This window comes from Carassius gibelio, chromosome A18, assembly GCF_023724105.1.
Source record: "Carassius gibelio isolate Cgi1373 ecotype wild population from Czech Republic chromosome A18, carGib1.2-hapl.c, whole genome shotgun sequence".
In the NCBI taxonomy this organism is placed as follows: domain Eukaryota; kingdom Metazoa; phylum Chordata; class Actinopteri; order Cypriniformes; family Cyprinidae; genus Carassius; species Carassius gibelio.
This window is the reverse complement of record NC_068388.1, coordinates 12821885-12839714: the sequence shown is the minus strand read 5'-3', so window position 1 is coordinate 12839714 and position 17830 is coordinate 12821885. Positions and strand designations below refer to the sequence as shown.

Sequence of the window (17830 nt, the reverse complement as noted above, 5' to 3'; positions counted from 1 at the left end):
TATTATTTTTACTTTTTAAAGTCTCAAAGCTCTACTTAATGAATGAACACCATTACTCGGAAGGACAGTAATCCATAAATATATATATATATATATATATATATATATATATATATATATATATATATATATATATATATATATATATATATATATATATATATATATAAGGCAACCACACACACACACACACACACACGCACAATCCCTGAGAAAATATTTATTTCAGTGCAATAGTTTTGGTTGCAAACATAAAAAAAATTACAAAACCTTAAATTTTAACAAAGCAGACAACTTTAAAAACAAAATTAGACATATTAATAGCAAATCAAGTGTTATTGAATGTTTTAATGAATGTGAATAATTAATTTAATTTAGCTAATTTACCGACAGCTAGTATAGACTACACCTCATTTCTGAAGATGTTGTCCATTATGCATAAAATGATTCTGTGTGAGAGTAAAATGTAATAACTTGTCTCCCTTTTTATGGTTTAAAAAAATACATTTCAGTTATTTACACCAAAGGTAAAGGATAGGATGAACACGCAGCAAGTCCACACATGTTCTTTCCCCTCTCAATGTAAAAATATCTGTATGGGAAATAAAATAATTAACATTAAACATCACATATATTGCTATTACCTTGGGCAAATGGGTCAAGTTTTATTTATAATTGCTACTGTATTTTTTAACCATACAGTAGCACAGCATTTGAGGAAATCATGCAAACAGACCCGTTAATTCCCCAGTAGGGTCCCCAGGAGTTCTTCACTATCCAGTATGGGGTTCCATTCTGCTCGGCATAGCCCACAGCAAGCACTGCATGGTTCACCATGTCAGTAGTGTTATGACAAGCTGTGCTATAAAATAAAGTCATAAAATTACAGAAATTACAAAGAACTGTCACAATTAAATCCAGTATAAAACCAGCAGCCTATAAAAGCAAATGTATATATGTCTTATACTAACCTGGTATATATTCCATCTTTGTAGTGCATGAAATCAGATGTCACCTCATATGCAAAGCTGACAGGGTTCAACCTGGCCACAGCATCCACCATCCCCATTTCATCATACTAATAACAGGAGTTTACAATTAGAGAGAAGACATGTATTTAATATTAATCTTTGTACACGGACCATCACTTACCTTTGTAATGTTTACAACATCTTTCACTAAGGCAGCAGCCAACTCTGGTTTGAATCTGCATTCACCTTCCTACAAGCATGTACGGTATGAACAAATGTCACCACTTTATGAATGAACTCTTGAAACCATCAGGTAAAATACTTACTTTAGCCTTATAAGGGTAGTCTTGCTCTGTCATGAGACCTTTGTTGTACATGATGTACTCAAAGGCATGACTTGGGAGGCCACTAAAAAGCATGTGACAGGAGTAAAACGTTGTTTAGACCATTTTACAGTAAAGACTTTACTTCTAAAAACAAATTAAAAATGGCCAAGATGAATTCATACATTATTTTATCTAACTCACCCACTGCAGCCATGATTGTCGAAAGCACCTGCACAATCTACAAGCTGCTGCTCTGCCTGTAAAGAGTGCATGATAGGAACAGGATGTTTCATAAATTACAGTTATATTTTATTACTCATGTGCTGTTTTGGGGTTTGTTTGAATCTGCCAAAGGGCAGAAAAAGGAAAGGAGTGGTATATATTACAATACTGATACTAAATTAAATAATAAGACATAATAGATAAATGTTTACAGACATTGTTAAATTAAAAGCAACATATACATACTAGTTGTAGGAGTTTCCCTGTGGCTATAGCAGTGACAGACTCCAGACAGCCTGTGGTGGAAAAAGTCCAGCAACTACCACAAGCTCCCTGAAATAGTGTTATAGATTTAAACATCAGCATTGTTTAATGGAAAAAAATAAAAATGATCAAAAGTACAATAGAGGATTATTAGAGCAAGCTACCTGGTTTTTGACATTAGTTACATAGTTTCCTTTCGTTCTCCAGTCAATCGTATCAGGATAAGGCCCATTACTGCTCAGATGATTCCCTCTAGTGGCGGAGCAGTTCTGTCAGGTTGTAAAATGGTCATGAATTGTGGTACTTTCCTATTTCCTCATTGATCACGAGATGCTGTTAAAATTATACCTGAGGTTCTGTCAGGAGGAAGGACTTTTTAAATTCAGTAAAGGTCATGTCTGAAAACTGATTCAGTCCCACTGTAAATGCAGAGAAATGTTATGATATTTTTTTAAACATATGTCGTGCTCATAAAAACAACAACAAATCGTGCTCATAAAAAAAAGGCTTCAGCAAGTTAGATTATATCAGTCATAGCCTACTTGAAAACATATGGTCTCCTGCATTATGGCGCTCGATCTTCTTCTTGTTGTCCAGGAATATCTGTAGTCGCTGGTAATATTCATTTATCTCGTATTTTTTGTTATGCTGCAAATTTCAAAAGAATAAACCAAGTTAGTTTTCTTCCTCCCAATGTTTCACTTCCTTTATTGTCGCCTTAAATCCCCTTTTTGTTACGACATGAAATTCCAATTTAATATTCTTACCTGAGACATCCATGATTTGAAATGATACTCATCTGTAACAAATAAATATTTATATTTTCATTTTTACTGCACATTAACCGTTCTGCAAAGTACCTTTATCATGTTCAAATTAATTCATCATTCGTATTTTAGTCCACAAAATGTAGGCTATTTTAAATTATGTGTATATAACTATGAATATAGCATGCTCTTTAAGTTTGAGCGGTCTTACACTTGTTATGCATTTGTACTGAAGCGACAAATAGTAAAAAGCGAAAGTAACGTACGCAGCGTCACGCGTATAGGCTACGCGGAAGAAAAAAAACTAAAGCCAAAAGCTGGTGTAAATAAATAAATAATTACCTTCCTCAGTGTGCAATGGCAAAGTATGCACATGATACAGAACGGCAAACAGAACCGGTAAAAACATCACGTTCATCTTCAAGCCTGCGAGGAACTAACAGCAGCATATCAGTGTAAGATCTCATCACATGAGCGCGCCAGCACTCCTCCTACAGGGAGGGCTTTCATATTAGTCCTCTGCTCTTAGGGTTAAAGACACTGATCAGTGGTTAAAAGCAGTGGTCGAATTGTAAAAAAAAAAAAAAAAAAAAAAAAATATATATATATATATATATATATATATATATATATATATATATATATATATATATATATATATATATATATATATATATTCTGGGGGAATGGTGTGGTCAAGTTCTTTTTCGTGGTGGGGGTATGTAGGTCATGTAGCTTTTACATAGGTCAATATTAATAATTAATCAATATTTTGCTAAATGTGCTTCAGAGCTGAAGCCTCTGGTGGTTTACGGTCATGGATAAAGAATGATGACAATAAAACCACCTGTAGGTGGCAGCAAGCCCTTGTTTTTATCAATTATTTATTGAATCGTTCAAATCAAACTATTCGTTCAAAACGGTTAATTCAATTAGAAATGTAACAATTAAGCCTGCGTCACATTGTGCATAATATCATCCTACATTCTATGTGATATTAATTTTCAATACTATTTAGGGCAGACAGGCTGGCACATTGGGACGCAGGGAAGTGTCCATCTGAATGGGTCACTTGTTCAAAAACTGATTCATTCAAGCAACTGAACATTGTGTTACTATGCACTGATGCATAAAATTAATAAAGTACAGGTGCTGGTCATATAATTAGAATATCATCAAAAAGTTGATTTATTTCACTAATTCCATTAAAAACTTGTAATATTAATCGAAACTTGTATATTATATTCATTCATTACACACAGATGTATTTCAAATGTTTATTTCTTTTAATTTTAATGATTATAACTGACAACTAAAGAAAATCCCAAATTCAGTATCTCAGAAAATTAGAATATAATTTAAGACCAATACAAAGAAAGGATTTTTAGAAATCTTGGACAACTGAAAAGTACTCCATACTTATTTGGGGCTCCTTTTTCCTGAATTACTGCAGCAATGTGGCGTGGCATGGAGTTGATCAGTCTGTGGCACTGCTCAGGTGTTATGAGAGCCCAGTTTGCTCTGATAGTGGCCTTCAGCTCTTCACGAGTTCACCCTTACATCTAATCTGAAGGCAAATAGTAGGCATATTTTGGCGTGCTGTCCTGGGGGAGGGGTCCGGGCCCGGAGCATAGCCCGAACCCAAATAACTCCCCCTATCCCTAATTTGGGATAAATAGATTAGAAGTGAGGAGTTGGGGTGGAGGAGGGATGCCGAAAAACTGTTGTGGGACAGGAGGTAGGAAGACTGGATATATATACGCTTGTGTGCTATTTAAGATGATTAGCTAAACGAGATGCACCTGTGCCAAATTGGATGATTATCTGATCTTGCTTCTCCCGAACTTTGTTAATAAAACCACATTTCTGCATTCTTAGGTCTGGCATATGGCATCTTCCTCTTCACAATACCCCATAGATTTTCTATGGGGTTAAGGTCAGGCGAGTTTCCTGGCCAATTAAGAACAGGGATACCATGGTCCTTAAACCAGGTACCGGTAGCTTTGGCACTGTGTGCAGGTGCCAAGTCCTGTTGGAAAATGAAATCTGCATCTCCACAAAGTTGGTCAGCAGCATGAAGCATGAAGAGATCTAAAACGTCCTGGTATACGGCTGCGTTGACCTTGGACCTCAGAAAACACAGTGGACCAACACCAGCAGATGACATGGCACCGCAAACCATAACTGACTGTGGAAACGTTACACTGGACCTCAAGCAACATGGATTGTGTACCTCTCCTGTCTTCCCACAGACTCTGGGACCCTGATTTCAATGTGAATTATCACAGTCCTTAATAAATCGTCGGTAATAACCGGAGAAGCCAAGAAAAGAATGCAACTCTTTCAGGTTCTTTGGACCTGGCCATGTCTTAACAGCTTCTATCTTTTGCAAATCTGTTTCCACGCCATTTTCTGAGACGATGTGACGGAGATACTTCACTGGCATCTGGAAAAACTTGCATTTCTCTAATGAAAGCTTTAACCCATAGTCTTTCAAACATCCCAAAACATTAAGAAGACATCTCTCATGCTCTTCTAATGTATCAGAGAAGACATTCAAATTGTCCAAGAACACTAAGACTTCTGAAAGATTGATGTCACCCATGCAAATCTCCATCATCCTTTGGAATGTGCCGGGAGGCGTTAGTGATGCCCTGAGGCATCCTATTAAACTCCCAAAACCCAATAGGCATACGAAGGCACTCTTGGGTTTGTCTTTCTCTTCTAATTCGATATGGTAATACCCAGATTTGAGATCGAGCACAGAGAACCATTTTGAACCTCAGAGTGCTGGAAAGGTTTCCTACAAGTTAGGTAAGGCATATGCATCTTTGATGGTCTGAGTATTCAACTTGCATTAATCAATGCAAAGTCTCATATTGCCATTCTTATTTCTTACTACCACGATAGGAGAAGAGAAACATGATTCTGACTCACGAATGATTCCTGCTTCAAGCAATTCCGTTAGGATGAATTGGGCTGCGTCCGAAATCGCATACTTCCATACTATATAGTAGGCAAAAAACAGTATGTGAAGCAAGTAGTATGTCCGAATTCTTAGTATCCGAAAAACAGCAGGCGAGATGTACCCGGATGGACTACTACTTACGCCCAAATTCCGTAGCATGTATAGGATGGACTCTATCCCATGAGGCCACGGGAGAGGAGGCGCCATATTCAAAAATAACGGACAAACGCGACGCGGCTGTTTTGAAGTGTAAGTACCTTATAGATAAACGCTGTTCATTGTGGTTAAAGTGTACTTGTTTAACATAATCCAAGTAAACGACTGACTAAACTGATGGGACTACTTTGTAAATTGAATTTAAAAATATGTTTAATAATCATTATCAATCAGAGGCTGTGCCTCAGCTTGTTAAGGCTGCTTTCTACAGACAGCTCGTTAAGTAATTTAATGAGATAAAGTTACAACATTTTAAGTAATTGAAACAAGTTAATTTGCATTTTACTAGTTTAAGTAAAAATTGTTGGATAACTTACAGTACATGTCAAACTATTGTTAATAAGTGCCTCAGTTTGATCATAAATCATCAGTAATGTGTAAATCCTGTTCTGATGTTTCAGGGACTGATGAACACACTTGTTCTCATCCACTGAAACCCTACTCACTGGAAACCATAATTCAGTAAGTATGTAAATTAAAATTAACTACACACACTCTTTACATGTATTTATGTTAGGATCATCACTGATTTATGCTGGTTTTTTATTATAATATTAATTTCCAGGTATTTCCAGTTGCTATTTTGTCAGTTGCAAAGTGCTTAATAGCAAATAACTTTTGAAGCACTTGTGTACACACTGATTTTGTAGCAGTTTCCAGTTGTTTTTAAACAAGCAACTTTTAACATCTGAAAAAATTTTGTCTTGAGAATAGGTGCCACACTTTAGAGAAATACCCATACACCAGGTCACATTTAAAATTATTCTCTATATTTATTTATTTATTTATTTCTCATTTCTACATGGATAAGAACACAAAGCTTCAGACAAAACCACATTAACATTTTCATAGAGTAGTATAATAGAGCTTAAAGCAACACCAAAAGGGAATTTCTTAAAACGTTTTTATTATAATGTCAGGAAAATGAACATCAGGAGCTTCAGTTCAGTAACTGTATGTGCAGATGAGGACTTTAAATTTGGGTATCCAAAATGAGTGAAAAACAGTGGAAATCTAAAATTTACCCCAGGGATAAAGTAATACATATGTTATGTGAAATGTTGCTAGATTTTCAAATAACTGTAATATGAATTCCCGGTTATGAGTGTAATATATTTATGTGTATATATAAATACACACACGTTTAAATTAAATTATTTACATGTGTATTTATTCATATTTATGTGATGTGTATATATATATATATATATATATATATATATATATATATATATATATATGAATATGTCTTAAAATTACCTTAATAACTTACAGAAGCTTAAAAAATAGCAATATGAGAACATGAACTGATTTGCAGAGTCTTAACCTGTTCAACTGTCCTACAGGTAATCCTGCTCTTGAAGAGATGCACACTGTCATCTAGTGTGAGTGTGACACACCTGTGGTCAGATTGTCCCGCACATGCTCTCCTGTGCTGACTTCTGTGTTTTTGGGTTCTAATGTATCATCGTCATGATCTTCCACAACTTCTGCATCAACAATATCCTCATTCAGAAGACAGAGGTTGTGGAGCACTGCACAGCATGCAGCGACATCTGCACAAAGACAGGACTCACTTCCAGGGCCTTGAAGAAGAAGAAGATGGAGCACAGTTTGTCTTCATCATCCTAAAGGCTCTCTCAATAATGTTCTGTGCACGAGCATCATTGGTGTTGAATCAAGGCTGTACAGGATTGTGTTCAGGCTCTCTGTATGGAGTGATAAGGCAGATGTGTGCACTCAAACAAGGATACCCACCATCTCCCAGGATGTGTTTTCCTGCAGGTGAATACAGGCCTTCAGTGTAAATAGAGCTGCTCTTCAGCACCCTGGCATCATACACAACGATACTCAAAAAAAATATCAAGGTACTTCCCCTGGTGGTGACCTGCAGCTGAACAGAATGAAACCTCTTCCTGCTGAAATAACATTGGGATTCACTTGCTAGAGGTTCAGTTTGTATGTGACAGCCATCTATTGTCCCAGTTACCAGAAGAAAAGCTGCTTCCACTGCCTGCCATCTGTGGTGGGGAAGGCTATCAGCCTCCTCAAAATCCCCATGACAGACCTACTCATTCTGTGCACAATTTTATGCAGCTCTTGGATATCAAATACCAGTCACAGCAGCCTGAATGATGCTATATAATATCTCTCTCTCTCTCTCTCTCTCTCTCTATATATATATATATGTGTGTGTGTGTGTGTGTGTGTGTGTGTGTGTGTGTGAATTGTCTATAATGTATATATTATGTATATATTGGGATGTGTGTATATGTGTGTGTGCTTCTGTGTATATTTCTATAATGTATTTGTGTGTATTCATGTGTATATATGTGTGTGTGTATTTGTCTAAGCATTCCTTCAAGTTTATTAATTGATTTATGTCCCTTTTGTTTCTTTTGTGTAATTTTATTTGTATTCATTTATTACAGTAAATTTAAATCCTTAAATAAAATCAGGCTGTCATTGTGTTCACAGATGTAGCTGCTGTTATTCTGAGGTAGAAAATTAAAAGCTAAATTTATATTTAGTAAAGGATTTACAAGGTGTCAACGAATGCGTGATCTGCGAACAGCTGACCGACGCCTGCTTTGAATTGTTAATTTAAACGATGTAAAAACGCAGATGAAAGCGGTAAGAATAACAAAAAACATCACCGATGTTTGCTCAGTAGATTGGGCTCATTAAATTTACGCGCTGTTGTGACGGCATATGTCACGTGACAGTGTCAACATGGCGGATGTAGTACGTCCGAATTCCATTCATCCTACCCACATTCATACTATATAGAACGTACTTTTCTAACGGTCGAGTAGTACGTTCAAATTCAAATGAATTACCCAGTACGCAGTATGTGATGATTTCGGATGCAGCCTTGGTCTTGCTTTATGCTTGAAGGGGGTTTCGTCGTGTAACTTTATATTGTGTTTCACCTTGTCTGTTTGACCCACATCCATGTCATGCAATGCAAATACTTCGGGCATGGCACACAGTTTCACAGAGTGATTCTCTCCCTCCACTCCTCTGGCAGACAGGAATCTGCGAAGTCAAAACAGAGCTCTTTGTCAGATTTTGCATAGACACTGGACACGGAGCAAACTGATTTTGCGACGTTGTGTGACGTTAATTTTTGCAAAGCATGAATGTCTGCAATCACGCTCGTGCCAGGGATGACAATGTCATGATCTGTTTCAATCTTTAGTACCACTGGAACCTTTACACTCACCACTCCTTCCAGAACGATATTTTGACCCACAGGAACGACAGTAGGAGTAACATCAGGGAGCCTAATAATGATTCCTATGCTGCTGTTTACTTTCTGCTGGCATCTGTGTTCGATGGTCTGAATCACAGCTCTGTAGCCAAATGAAACAGCTTGACAAACTGAATGGTTGGTTTCAAGGTACTGGTCATATGCAAGATCCAAAGTGTTTGTGCTTATTAGCACCTTTGGCTGAGCAGTGCCACCCGTTTCTGGTATCACCAAAGCAGACCCAAGGAAGTCTCTGGGGAATGCGATTTTCACGTCAACATAATTCAGGTAGGGTACTGCTTGACCTATTGCTGGTTCTATCTCCAGCAGGTTATCCAAAGAAGTTATACTTAATCCAGGCAAATTTTGCTCATAAAAAGACTGGGAAATGGTTGTGACTTGAGACCCTGTGTCGAGTAGACAAGGACAAGGGTTCCCTTCGATGTTCACTTGAGAAGTGCACTTTGTGCCGATTAATCCTTTGGGTAGGCCAACTGGACACCATTTTCCATGTGACTTCAAATTGCTCATATTCACTGACTTTTTGAGACTAGTTTGACAAGTGACAGCCCTCGTACATCTTGCTACAAGGACTGTACAGTGTTTAAAGCTCCTGAGGCACTTGGGCCAAATTAACTATCCCATAGGGCTTGGCTCTCTTTAAATCGCTTCTTCTTATCAGTCACTAGAGACAGGTTTGGATCATTCTATCATATTGAAGCAACATGCCCATCCTCACCACATTGAAAACAATAGCCTGGCCTGGGCCGGTGATGCGCTTTGTGGTCAGCTGTAAGAAGGTTCTCACTGGGAAATTGTAAGCATGTCTGTTTCTTTTTTCCTGTTCTTTGGCTCTGGGTTGTTTTGATCTCTGAGCTTTGTCATCTGACTCTGGAGCTCTGTGACTTGTTGCTTCTACCACGTTACAATCCATCACTCTCCCTAAGGTCACACAATGCTGGACTTTTGGTAGTTTCTAGGATAGCAAAGTCCACTAAAGGAGGTAGAGCTTTTTCACATTTGGCTCCAAAACTCTGGAATAGCCTTCCTGATAATGTTCGGGGTTCAGACACACTCTCTCTGTCTAAATCTAGATTAAAAACGCATCTCTTTCACCAAGCATTCAAATAATGTTTCTCTTAAATTGTGAGTGTAGTTGCATCTGATCAAAGGTGCATTCTTATTCTTTAGCTTGGGTTAAACTAATTAATTTTACTTTGTTGGATCAGCAGCTATGCTAATGATGTCTCTATTTGTTTCTATGTTTTGCCACGGGATTTACATCACGTGATAACTAGGATTTACACAAGCTCCAGTCTGGATCCAGAACACCCGAGAAGAAATGATGTTGACCCTCAGAGAACCTCAGATGATGCTAGCCCTGAATCAACAAACAGAACTAACAAATATTGTTACAAGTGTGACTGCATCAAATAATAATTATTAATAATATTAATAATGTTCATCGTCTGGCTGACTACGTCTTGTATTAATTTTTCAAAAAATCCTGTCATACGTGCACAAACAGACAGTCACCACTTATAAACTACTACTAAATATTGTAAAAAAATAATTTTTTGTAAAGTTGCTTTGTAAAGATTTGTATTGTAAAAAGCGCTATACAAATAAACTTGAATTGAATTATATGGGAACTGGCTTTTTGTCTCTGTGCGCCTAGGTGCTGTCTCATGCAGCTTTCTTTGGAAGAGTTTCTTCTCCTCACTGTGCAACTGCAACTGTAGCTCAGGGAATGGGGTTGGTCTGTTTCTTTTATGCTCAAGATGAAGGTTTGCGATTAGTGCGTCATCCCAATAACCCCGACATGATTGTTTCAGAAGTTGTCAGTCAGCTTCATCAGCAGGAATACCACCACTTTTCATCACCTTGAGAAGGTTAGTGTGCAACCGTTGCAAGTACAAAGAAGGCTTTTCACCTGTGTTTTGCAGTGTATTCAGAAACTTTGCAAAAAGGTCATCGCCATACTCTACAGTATCGAAAGCGCAGTCCAGGATATCAAGGTAAGCATCAGGTAGGGCTTTTGAACTTAACTGCTTGACAATTTCAGTTGTATGGGACGACTCAAGATCCTTTGCATAAGTTAGATTGTCAGCAACGAACTTGAGTGTAGCTGCTCATTCAAGAGATCATCAAAAGATCTGCCACTGAGCTTTGCTATTCTCTTCAGTTCTGCAAAGTAAAGGTTTGTTGCATTCTCAGTTACTGCTGCTGTATAGACACTTGACAGACTTCTTATGAGGTAAGCAATGTTGTGTGGGCTCTTGAAAGTGTAAGGTAACAAGGGTTTAAGAACCACTAATGCAGAACAACTGCTGTACTCTGCTATGATTTCCCCTATGGTAAGGCGATTTGGGATCGTCTATGGAAAGGTGTCTATGGATATGAGCATACTTGTTTAGAAAATCAGTCAGTTCTTCATCAAGTTCTGTGTTTGTGAGTCCACTAATTATCACAGAATTTTCAATTATGATGTTCAACTTATGTTCAATTATGAAGCTAAACTACCTCCATATTGACACTATTTGCACTACTTCAAATTTTAAAGTTATCCTCCTGGTCTCTTGTGTCTTTAAAGGTTTTTTTTAAATATATTTTTTTATTTTTTTGAGAAGAAAAGAAAAATACTACAATGTCCTCCTGGCTGGCTCACCACTAACTGTATCCAGTAGTGCTTTGTAGTGCACCGTAGCTACTCTCTTTCTGTGTGTATCATCAGTATGTCAGGATACATGCTATGGACCATTTAGCATTTTATATTTACCTTTTTATCCACTTAGATTTCACTCGTGATCTTTGAAACTCATGCTTTTATTATATCAAGATATATTATATCTTATTATATATCATTTAATTATTTTAAATGTTCATTACACAGCAGAACAACTTTTGCAACACATTATGTTACCTATTTCAGCATTTTGAATGAGAATATAATTATTACAAATAATATTTATTTTTCTGATCAGCTCAATTTTGACATGGGTTACATGTAGCCTACAGAACTAGACTGAGAGACCATTTAAAGGCCTTTGCAGGTGTTTTGAGTTAATTAGCTGATTAGAGTGTGGCACCAGGTGTGTTCAATATTGTTTATTTAAAATTATTATTTTTTTTAAATTATAATGAAGGAAAAATCATACCTTTTCTGTTGTCTTCTTTTTAAAGAAATACTTTGTATGTCAAATGTGTCTGGATATGATTTATGGCATATTGAGTTGGGAATGTTCTTTTACAACAGAATTTAAATGGTCCACATGCAAACTATTTATTAAATATTTTAATTATCTAATGGATGTTTAAGGCAGCAAAATATCAGAACAACCAAACACTGTTTGCTAAATGCATAAATGCGAATCCTCAAAAAAGCTGCTGTTTTACACTTATGAACCATTTTTTAAACAAGCCAAATGAAGTGAGCATGACAAAAACCACATACAAGGAAGCAATATCCCCCTGAGATAGAATAGATTTATTAGCAAGAGGTAATCAGGAAACATACAGTTTATTTAAGTTTTTTCTTTTTCTTTTCTGTTAATTTATTTTTTCTTTTTCTTTTTTGTACAAAAACTGGAAATATTTCCCAAGCCGTGGAAATAAACTTAAGGGTTGAAAGATAATTCTCATACCACTGGGTATTGCTAACAGCAAAATGTTTGTTTGTATGTTTATATATCATTTATAAGAGTATGTGCACATAGATGTGTATACAGTATGTGAGAATATATATATATATATATATATATATATATATATATATATATATATATATATATATATATATATATATATATATATATATATATATATATATATATATATATATATATTGTCCTTTTTAAAGTTTCTGGCTGATACAGTGTTGCATGCCTGCATTTAGTGTGTTTCCAGACTGTACATAGTAAAAATACATACAAATATTCACAGAATAAGCACTACATTACTATATTCCTGCTAAGAGAATGATTATAGACAGGATTACAGTATATGCAAAAACACTTTAAAGTCCTCTACCTCTAGATCATGGTTTCAAAATCACAAATCATATAGCATTGAGTGTGTAAGCATAGGATACAACACTTTAAAGAGATGTGCTTTAAACTAGTATGTTAAGAAATATATTGGGCTGCATGTACAAAATATACAGAATACATTTCTGTGTGGCAAGTTGACAACGTTTGTACAAAAATGTTTCTACGGTCATTTTTTTCCCCTTTCTTTTTTAAGATAAGGATGCAGAACCCCTACGTCTTTATTCTAGGACTACAAAAATACCCTTTGAATGCTGCAAGCGGGAAGGTCATTCACTTTTGATCATACTCTTAAACGACAATGCATTTTACAAAGTGATATTCAGTCACGTTCCACAATCACTGGAACAGCAAGAAGGACATAGATTGTCTGTAAATGTACAATGGCTGGATAATCTGATGTAGAAGGATACTTTGAACCCAGAATACATTTTCCCAAAATGCAAAAAGTGGCTGGGAGCAACGGAAACATTACATGGGTAAACAATCACACAAAACAACCAGTTTAAAAAAAAGTTTCTTAACATGAAGAAGCAAGATCTGCATATATATATATATAATTGCAGATCTTGCTTCTTTATGTGAATGAACAGTATAATTTAGGGCTGAGGAAATCATTACAAATTTTCTGCAAAATAAATGTTGCATGCAAAGACAGATCAAAGTCCTTATTGGCCAACAGAAGACATATCCTTATCCATATGTCTTTTTTAATGTAATACAATTACCAAGCTATTCACTGTTTGCTTTATTATTAAGTCATGCCAAAACTGTTAATGTTGTTAATTGGATGTTAATTATCGCAACAAATAGATGAAAAATGCTGGACTTGGTTCTGCGAAGTACAGTGAAATGGAATATAATAGTATAACAGTATAAGTGTTTCTATATGCTTGGTTGTATACAGTAATATATCTGCTTTCCACATTGCTACATGGTATGCATATACTGTAAATTAGTTACATGCATCTATTTAAATCTCAAAATGCTCCTCCCAGTGTTTCATATTTTATTAAGGTGATCTGGATGAGCCTGATCAATTAAACAGACAACCACACCTTGAACTAGGATTATATCCCATTGTAAGTACTGTTAAAAGCATACTTTGGATTCGGAAAATATATGATTCTCTAAAAAACATAGGCTGAAATCAACGGTGAAAGATCTAAAACAATTACCCAACATTTGGTTACGACTAAAAACAAGGAAACACATCCAGGATTTATAATCATGTTACAAAACAGAACACATGGATGTACACTGTAGAGAGCTTGGTGTCTGTACATTGTGTAGACGTTAGGCAGAGCCTCTCTCAGTTGGGCACTTTAGGCTCAATTCTGAGTGAGGCTTCATACAGGCCTTCTTCATCCATTACTGAGCTTCCGTCCAGTAAATACAGTGCTGCCTGAAAGACATACAAGGTGACAGTTTCATATTGAATGTGATTCTTTAATGCTCAATGGCTCAATTCTCATTGCGAGTTTCCTACACTGCAAATTCCAAAAGGATTTTTAGGGCCTTACTGTTTTTAATCTGAATATGATTATGTACAGAACAAAGCATGCTCAAACTTAACCACCAATGTTTAATTGTGCATGCTGATCATGAAACCTCATAGTTTGGCAGTGCAGACCAATATCAGTTCATTACCTTTGGCTGGTAGTCAATCTTGTATGCCGTTTGCTGAAACTGCCTGATTTCACGGATGATATGGGAAATCTGTAAAATAAAGTAAATGTGATAACACAATGATATCTATAAATCTTTTCCACACATGCATCATAGAAATGCATATAAAAAGACCTACCATTCTCATTTTGGAAAAATTGACCAGGTTGTCCTCTGTGTAGTTGGGCGTTCCCTCCTCAATAAAGGCCAAATCAGTGAGGTACATTCCCAAATATGGCACACATGGAGGGTCACAACTAGCAGAAACATTAGAACAAAAAAAAGAAAGCAGTATTATGCATGCTATGGCAAAATAAAATAAATCCTATCTATATAAATCCAAATATAGAATCTGACTTAAATTACAGCAACAAGTACTGACTTACTGCAAGTGAAAAAAAAACAAAAACTTACTTTTTTAAGGCCTCTCTGAGGTTCTTGAATCTTCCTTCAGATGAGACCAACTTCTGCAGCTTGTCAATGACTGTTTTGGTCTTTGATTTAAATGGAATAATAAAGTGTGTTAAATGATTGTAGTCTGTTTTCAGTTGTCACATACTTTCAGATCTAACATCACATACATTACCATCAATACTGAATCAACAGGAGGAGTCCAGTAAATAGTATTTTATTGTCTTAAACTCACTGGTCCTACTTAAACCCTAAAGTCTATTCACGTAATTTCAATGAGGTTTTATCAGGCCGTTTCACACCTGTTTGGACACTTTGAGCCAGGTCTTCTTCAGACGGAAGATGGAGCTGCGATTGAGGGATGAGGTGATTTCTAGCACGGCATTGTAGTTATGGAGGCAGCGGCAGATATCGGCCACTGCCACCCACTTCTCTATCACTGCTACCCGTACATTCACATCCTCACTGCGCAGGATCTCTGTAGCGATCAGGTTACTGATCTTTAAAAGAGACAGAGGTATATCGACATCGTGTTCATTATGCTTTATGTGGAACAATGCAACAACAAATACACTGCAGCAAGTTTGTACTTAACTAGAACCAGATGTTTTCACACTGAACACTTACATCATTGAAGTGTTTTGTCGTTTTCATGATGTAAGGTGTCTTCTCATTTTTGTCGTTCTTCATCCATCCTTGACCAAAAAACTCCCTATTCATGGAAAAAACAAAACAAAGATAATGTAGGGATGATGGCATGTTCATAAACAGGTTATGATATACTTCACATTTCTACACAAATATTCAATTATCAAGTTGAATCTAATCACACAATGTCATTAAGGTTTCTTGATTAACATATAGTTCACCCAGAATGAAAAATAGTCTATTCGCCCTCATGTCATCCATATCAAAGTTGTATGCAGAACTGACAATCTACTGTATGATTTTAAAAAGACGTCAATAGTAGACTTCAATCATATGGTATACACTGAGTGAAGATCCTTCAAAATGTTTTTTTTTGTGTTCAATGGACAAACAGCATGAATGTTTGAAGCAACATTAATGACACAATTTTAAGAATGAATTCATAATCACACTTACTCATATGGTATGACTTTGAAAACAAGGTGGTCCAGCAGGGTGAGCTGTTCTGCGATCTCCAGAGCCGAATGATTCTCGTAAGGCTCTGACTTTCCTCCTTCCGCCTATATAACATTACGTACAATAAGTTAAATGAGATACTGAATAATGAATTTCTACACAGTTTACAAAACTTTATACACAGTTAAATATACAGTACTATAGACTATAATAGCATTGGACAAAAGACTCAAAAGAGGAGTCCTGGATATACACTAAAAGTTTAGAAAAAAAAAAAAAAAATAAATAAAAAAAAAAAAAAAAAAAAAAAAAAATATATATATATATATATATATATATATATATATATATCACAGATTCCACAAAACTATTAAAAAACACAATTACTTTCAAAAAAATTTCTTGGAGGATCAAATCAACATATCAGATTGATTTCTGAAGGATTATGTGACACCGAAGACCGTAGTAATGGCTGCTAAAAATAAGATAATCAATCATGCTAAATGCATATATATATATATATATATATATATATATATATATATATATATATATATATATATATATATATATATAAAACAATTGTAATAATAAATTTTAGACGGAGCATTTAGCATTAGAATCTTCTTTCAAAAACATTAACAATCTTACTGACCCCAAACTATATTGGTAAATTCTGATCATTTTAGAAATGAAATGTTGAGTAATTTGGAGGATGACCCAGAATCTCCCCACTCACCATCTGCAGCACCTCCTCCAGACAGATCTGATTGTCACCAGGATCCTCCTGTGTCAATGTTCTGTCCAAAAAAGAAAAAGAGAAAAAAGCAAAACCTTTGATTTAATTACATGAACAGGAGTTTATCAGACTACAGAAATCTAAAATACTGCAGGACAGGATAATCCAGCTACTGCAACACACGACATGAGTGCATTGATTCTGTCTGGGTGTAGACAGACTCTACTCACCTGATGATGTTGGCAGCAGCTTTCCTTTCTTGGGTCAGGAGTTCAGGATCATGCATCACCTCCTCCAGGAAACTAATCACTTTCATTTTGAGCTCAGTGTTGGTTTCAAAGTCCTACAAACATACACACACAATACACAGGTGTGCAAAAACAAATTCAATCCACAGAAAGTTCTGCAGATATTATTTATTACGTCATTCATATATTATGATGTTTTAACATTTTATCAGATTTAAATCCATTCCACAGAATTCGGCACATCAAAATCAGTGCAGAAATGTGTCCTTCTGGGACAAATAATGCCTACCACACGGATATGCAATAAATTCTGTATTGCATTTTGTTTCTATTTGTACACTTAATATACTTTTATTGCCATCTGTGGTTCCATGAAGAACTTTTGACATTAATGTAAACCTTTCCCTTGCACAAAAGATTATTTGGGGGGAAAAATGTCCTTTATTAAAATGTTTATTTTAAAAACTGATCACTGAAAGGTTTTATGGGAACCCAATAATGTTTACTTAATCTCACCTGCGAGTGTTTGGACACCCAGTGCCTGAGGACATTGAGAACTCTGTTAGTTGCTGCTCGACGAATCACAAATTCCTTATCTCCGTTCCTCTGATCCGTGGGGAACCCTGA

The 17830-nt window shown here is 35.9% G+C and overlaps 2 protein-coding genes across 2 annotated transcripts in view; both read right to left on the bottom strand.

The window, feature by feature from the left end:
- Positions 1-205: 205 nt before the first annotated feature.
- On the bottom strand, positions 206-3042 carry LOC127933788 (pro-cathepsin H). Its single transcript, XM_052530754.1, has 12 exons — positions 2893-3042; positions 2551-2582; positions 2326-2431; positions 2132-2202; positions 1948-2052; positions 1766-1852; positions 1499-1554; positions 1298-1379; positions 1153-1221; positions 972-1078; positions 737-862; positions 206-592 (listed from the first exon to the last, which is right to left on the bottom strand). The coding sequence occupies exons 1-12, from the start codon at positions 2966-2968 to the stop codon at positions 517-519; spliced, it is 993 nt and encodes a 330-aa protein (XP_052386714.1). The 5' UTR covers positions 2969-3042; the 3' UTR covers positions 206-516.
- Positions 3043-12813: 9771 nt separating this feature from the next.
- Positions 12814-17830, bottom strand: part of LOC127933861 (ras-specific guanine nucleotide-releasing factor 1-like) — a 39827-nt gene continuing 34810 nt past the window's right edge. The window contains exons 18-27 of the mRNA XM_052530890.1: positions 17720-17826; positions 17186-17298; positions 16956-17016; positions 16217-16320; positions 15740-15824; positions 15415-15612; positions 15116-15195; positions 14841-14958; positions 14684-14752; positions 12814-14438 (exon numbers count right to left, since the gene is read on the bottom strand). Coding sequence (XP_052386850.1) covers positions 14346-14438; positions 14684-14752; positions 14841-14958; positions 15116-15195; positions 15415-15612; positions 15740-15824; positions 16217-16320; positions 16956-17016; positions 17186-17298; positions 17720-17826 — 1028 coding nt within the window. The 3' untranslated portion in view covers positions 12814-14345. The remainder of the gene's footprint in view (positions 14439-14683; positions 14753-14840; positions 14959-15115; positions 15196-15414; positions 15613-15739; positions 15825-16216; positions 16321-16955; positions 17017-17185; positions 17299-17719; positions 17827-17830) is intronic.

Coding starts and splice junctions, on each gene's coding strand:
- LOC127933788 (XM_052530754.1), bottom strand. CDS start 2,968: ATGAACGTGATGTTTTTACCGGTTCTGTTTGCCGTTCTGTATCATGTG. Junction 1,222..1,297: donor ACTACCCTTATAAGGCTAAA/GTAAGTATTTTA, acceptor ACATGCTTGTAG/GAAGGTGAATGCAGATTCAA. Junction 1,079..1,152: donor ATGTTGTAAACATTACAAAG/GTAAGTGATGGT, acceptor TCCTGTTATTAG/TATGATGAAATGGGGATGGT.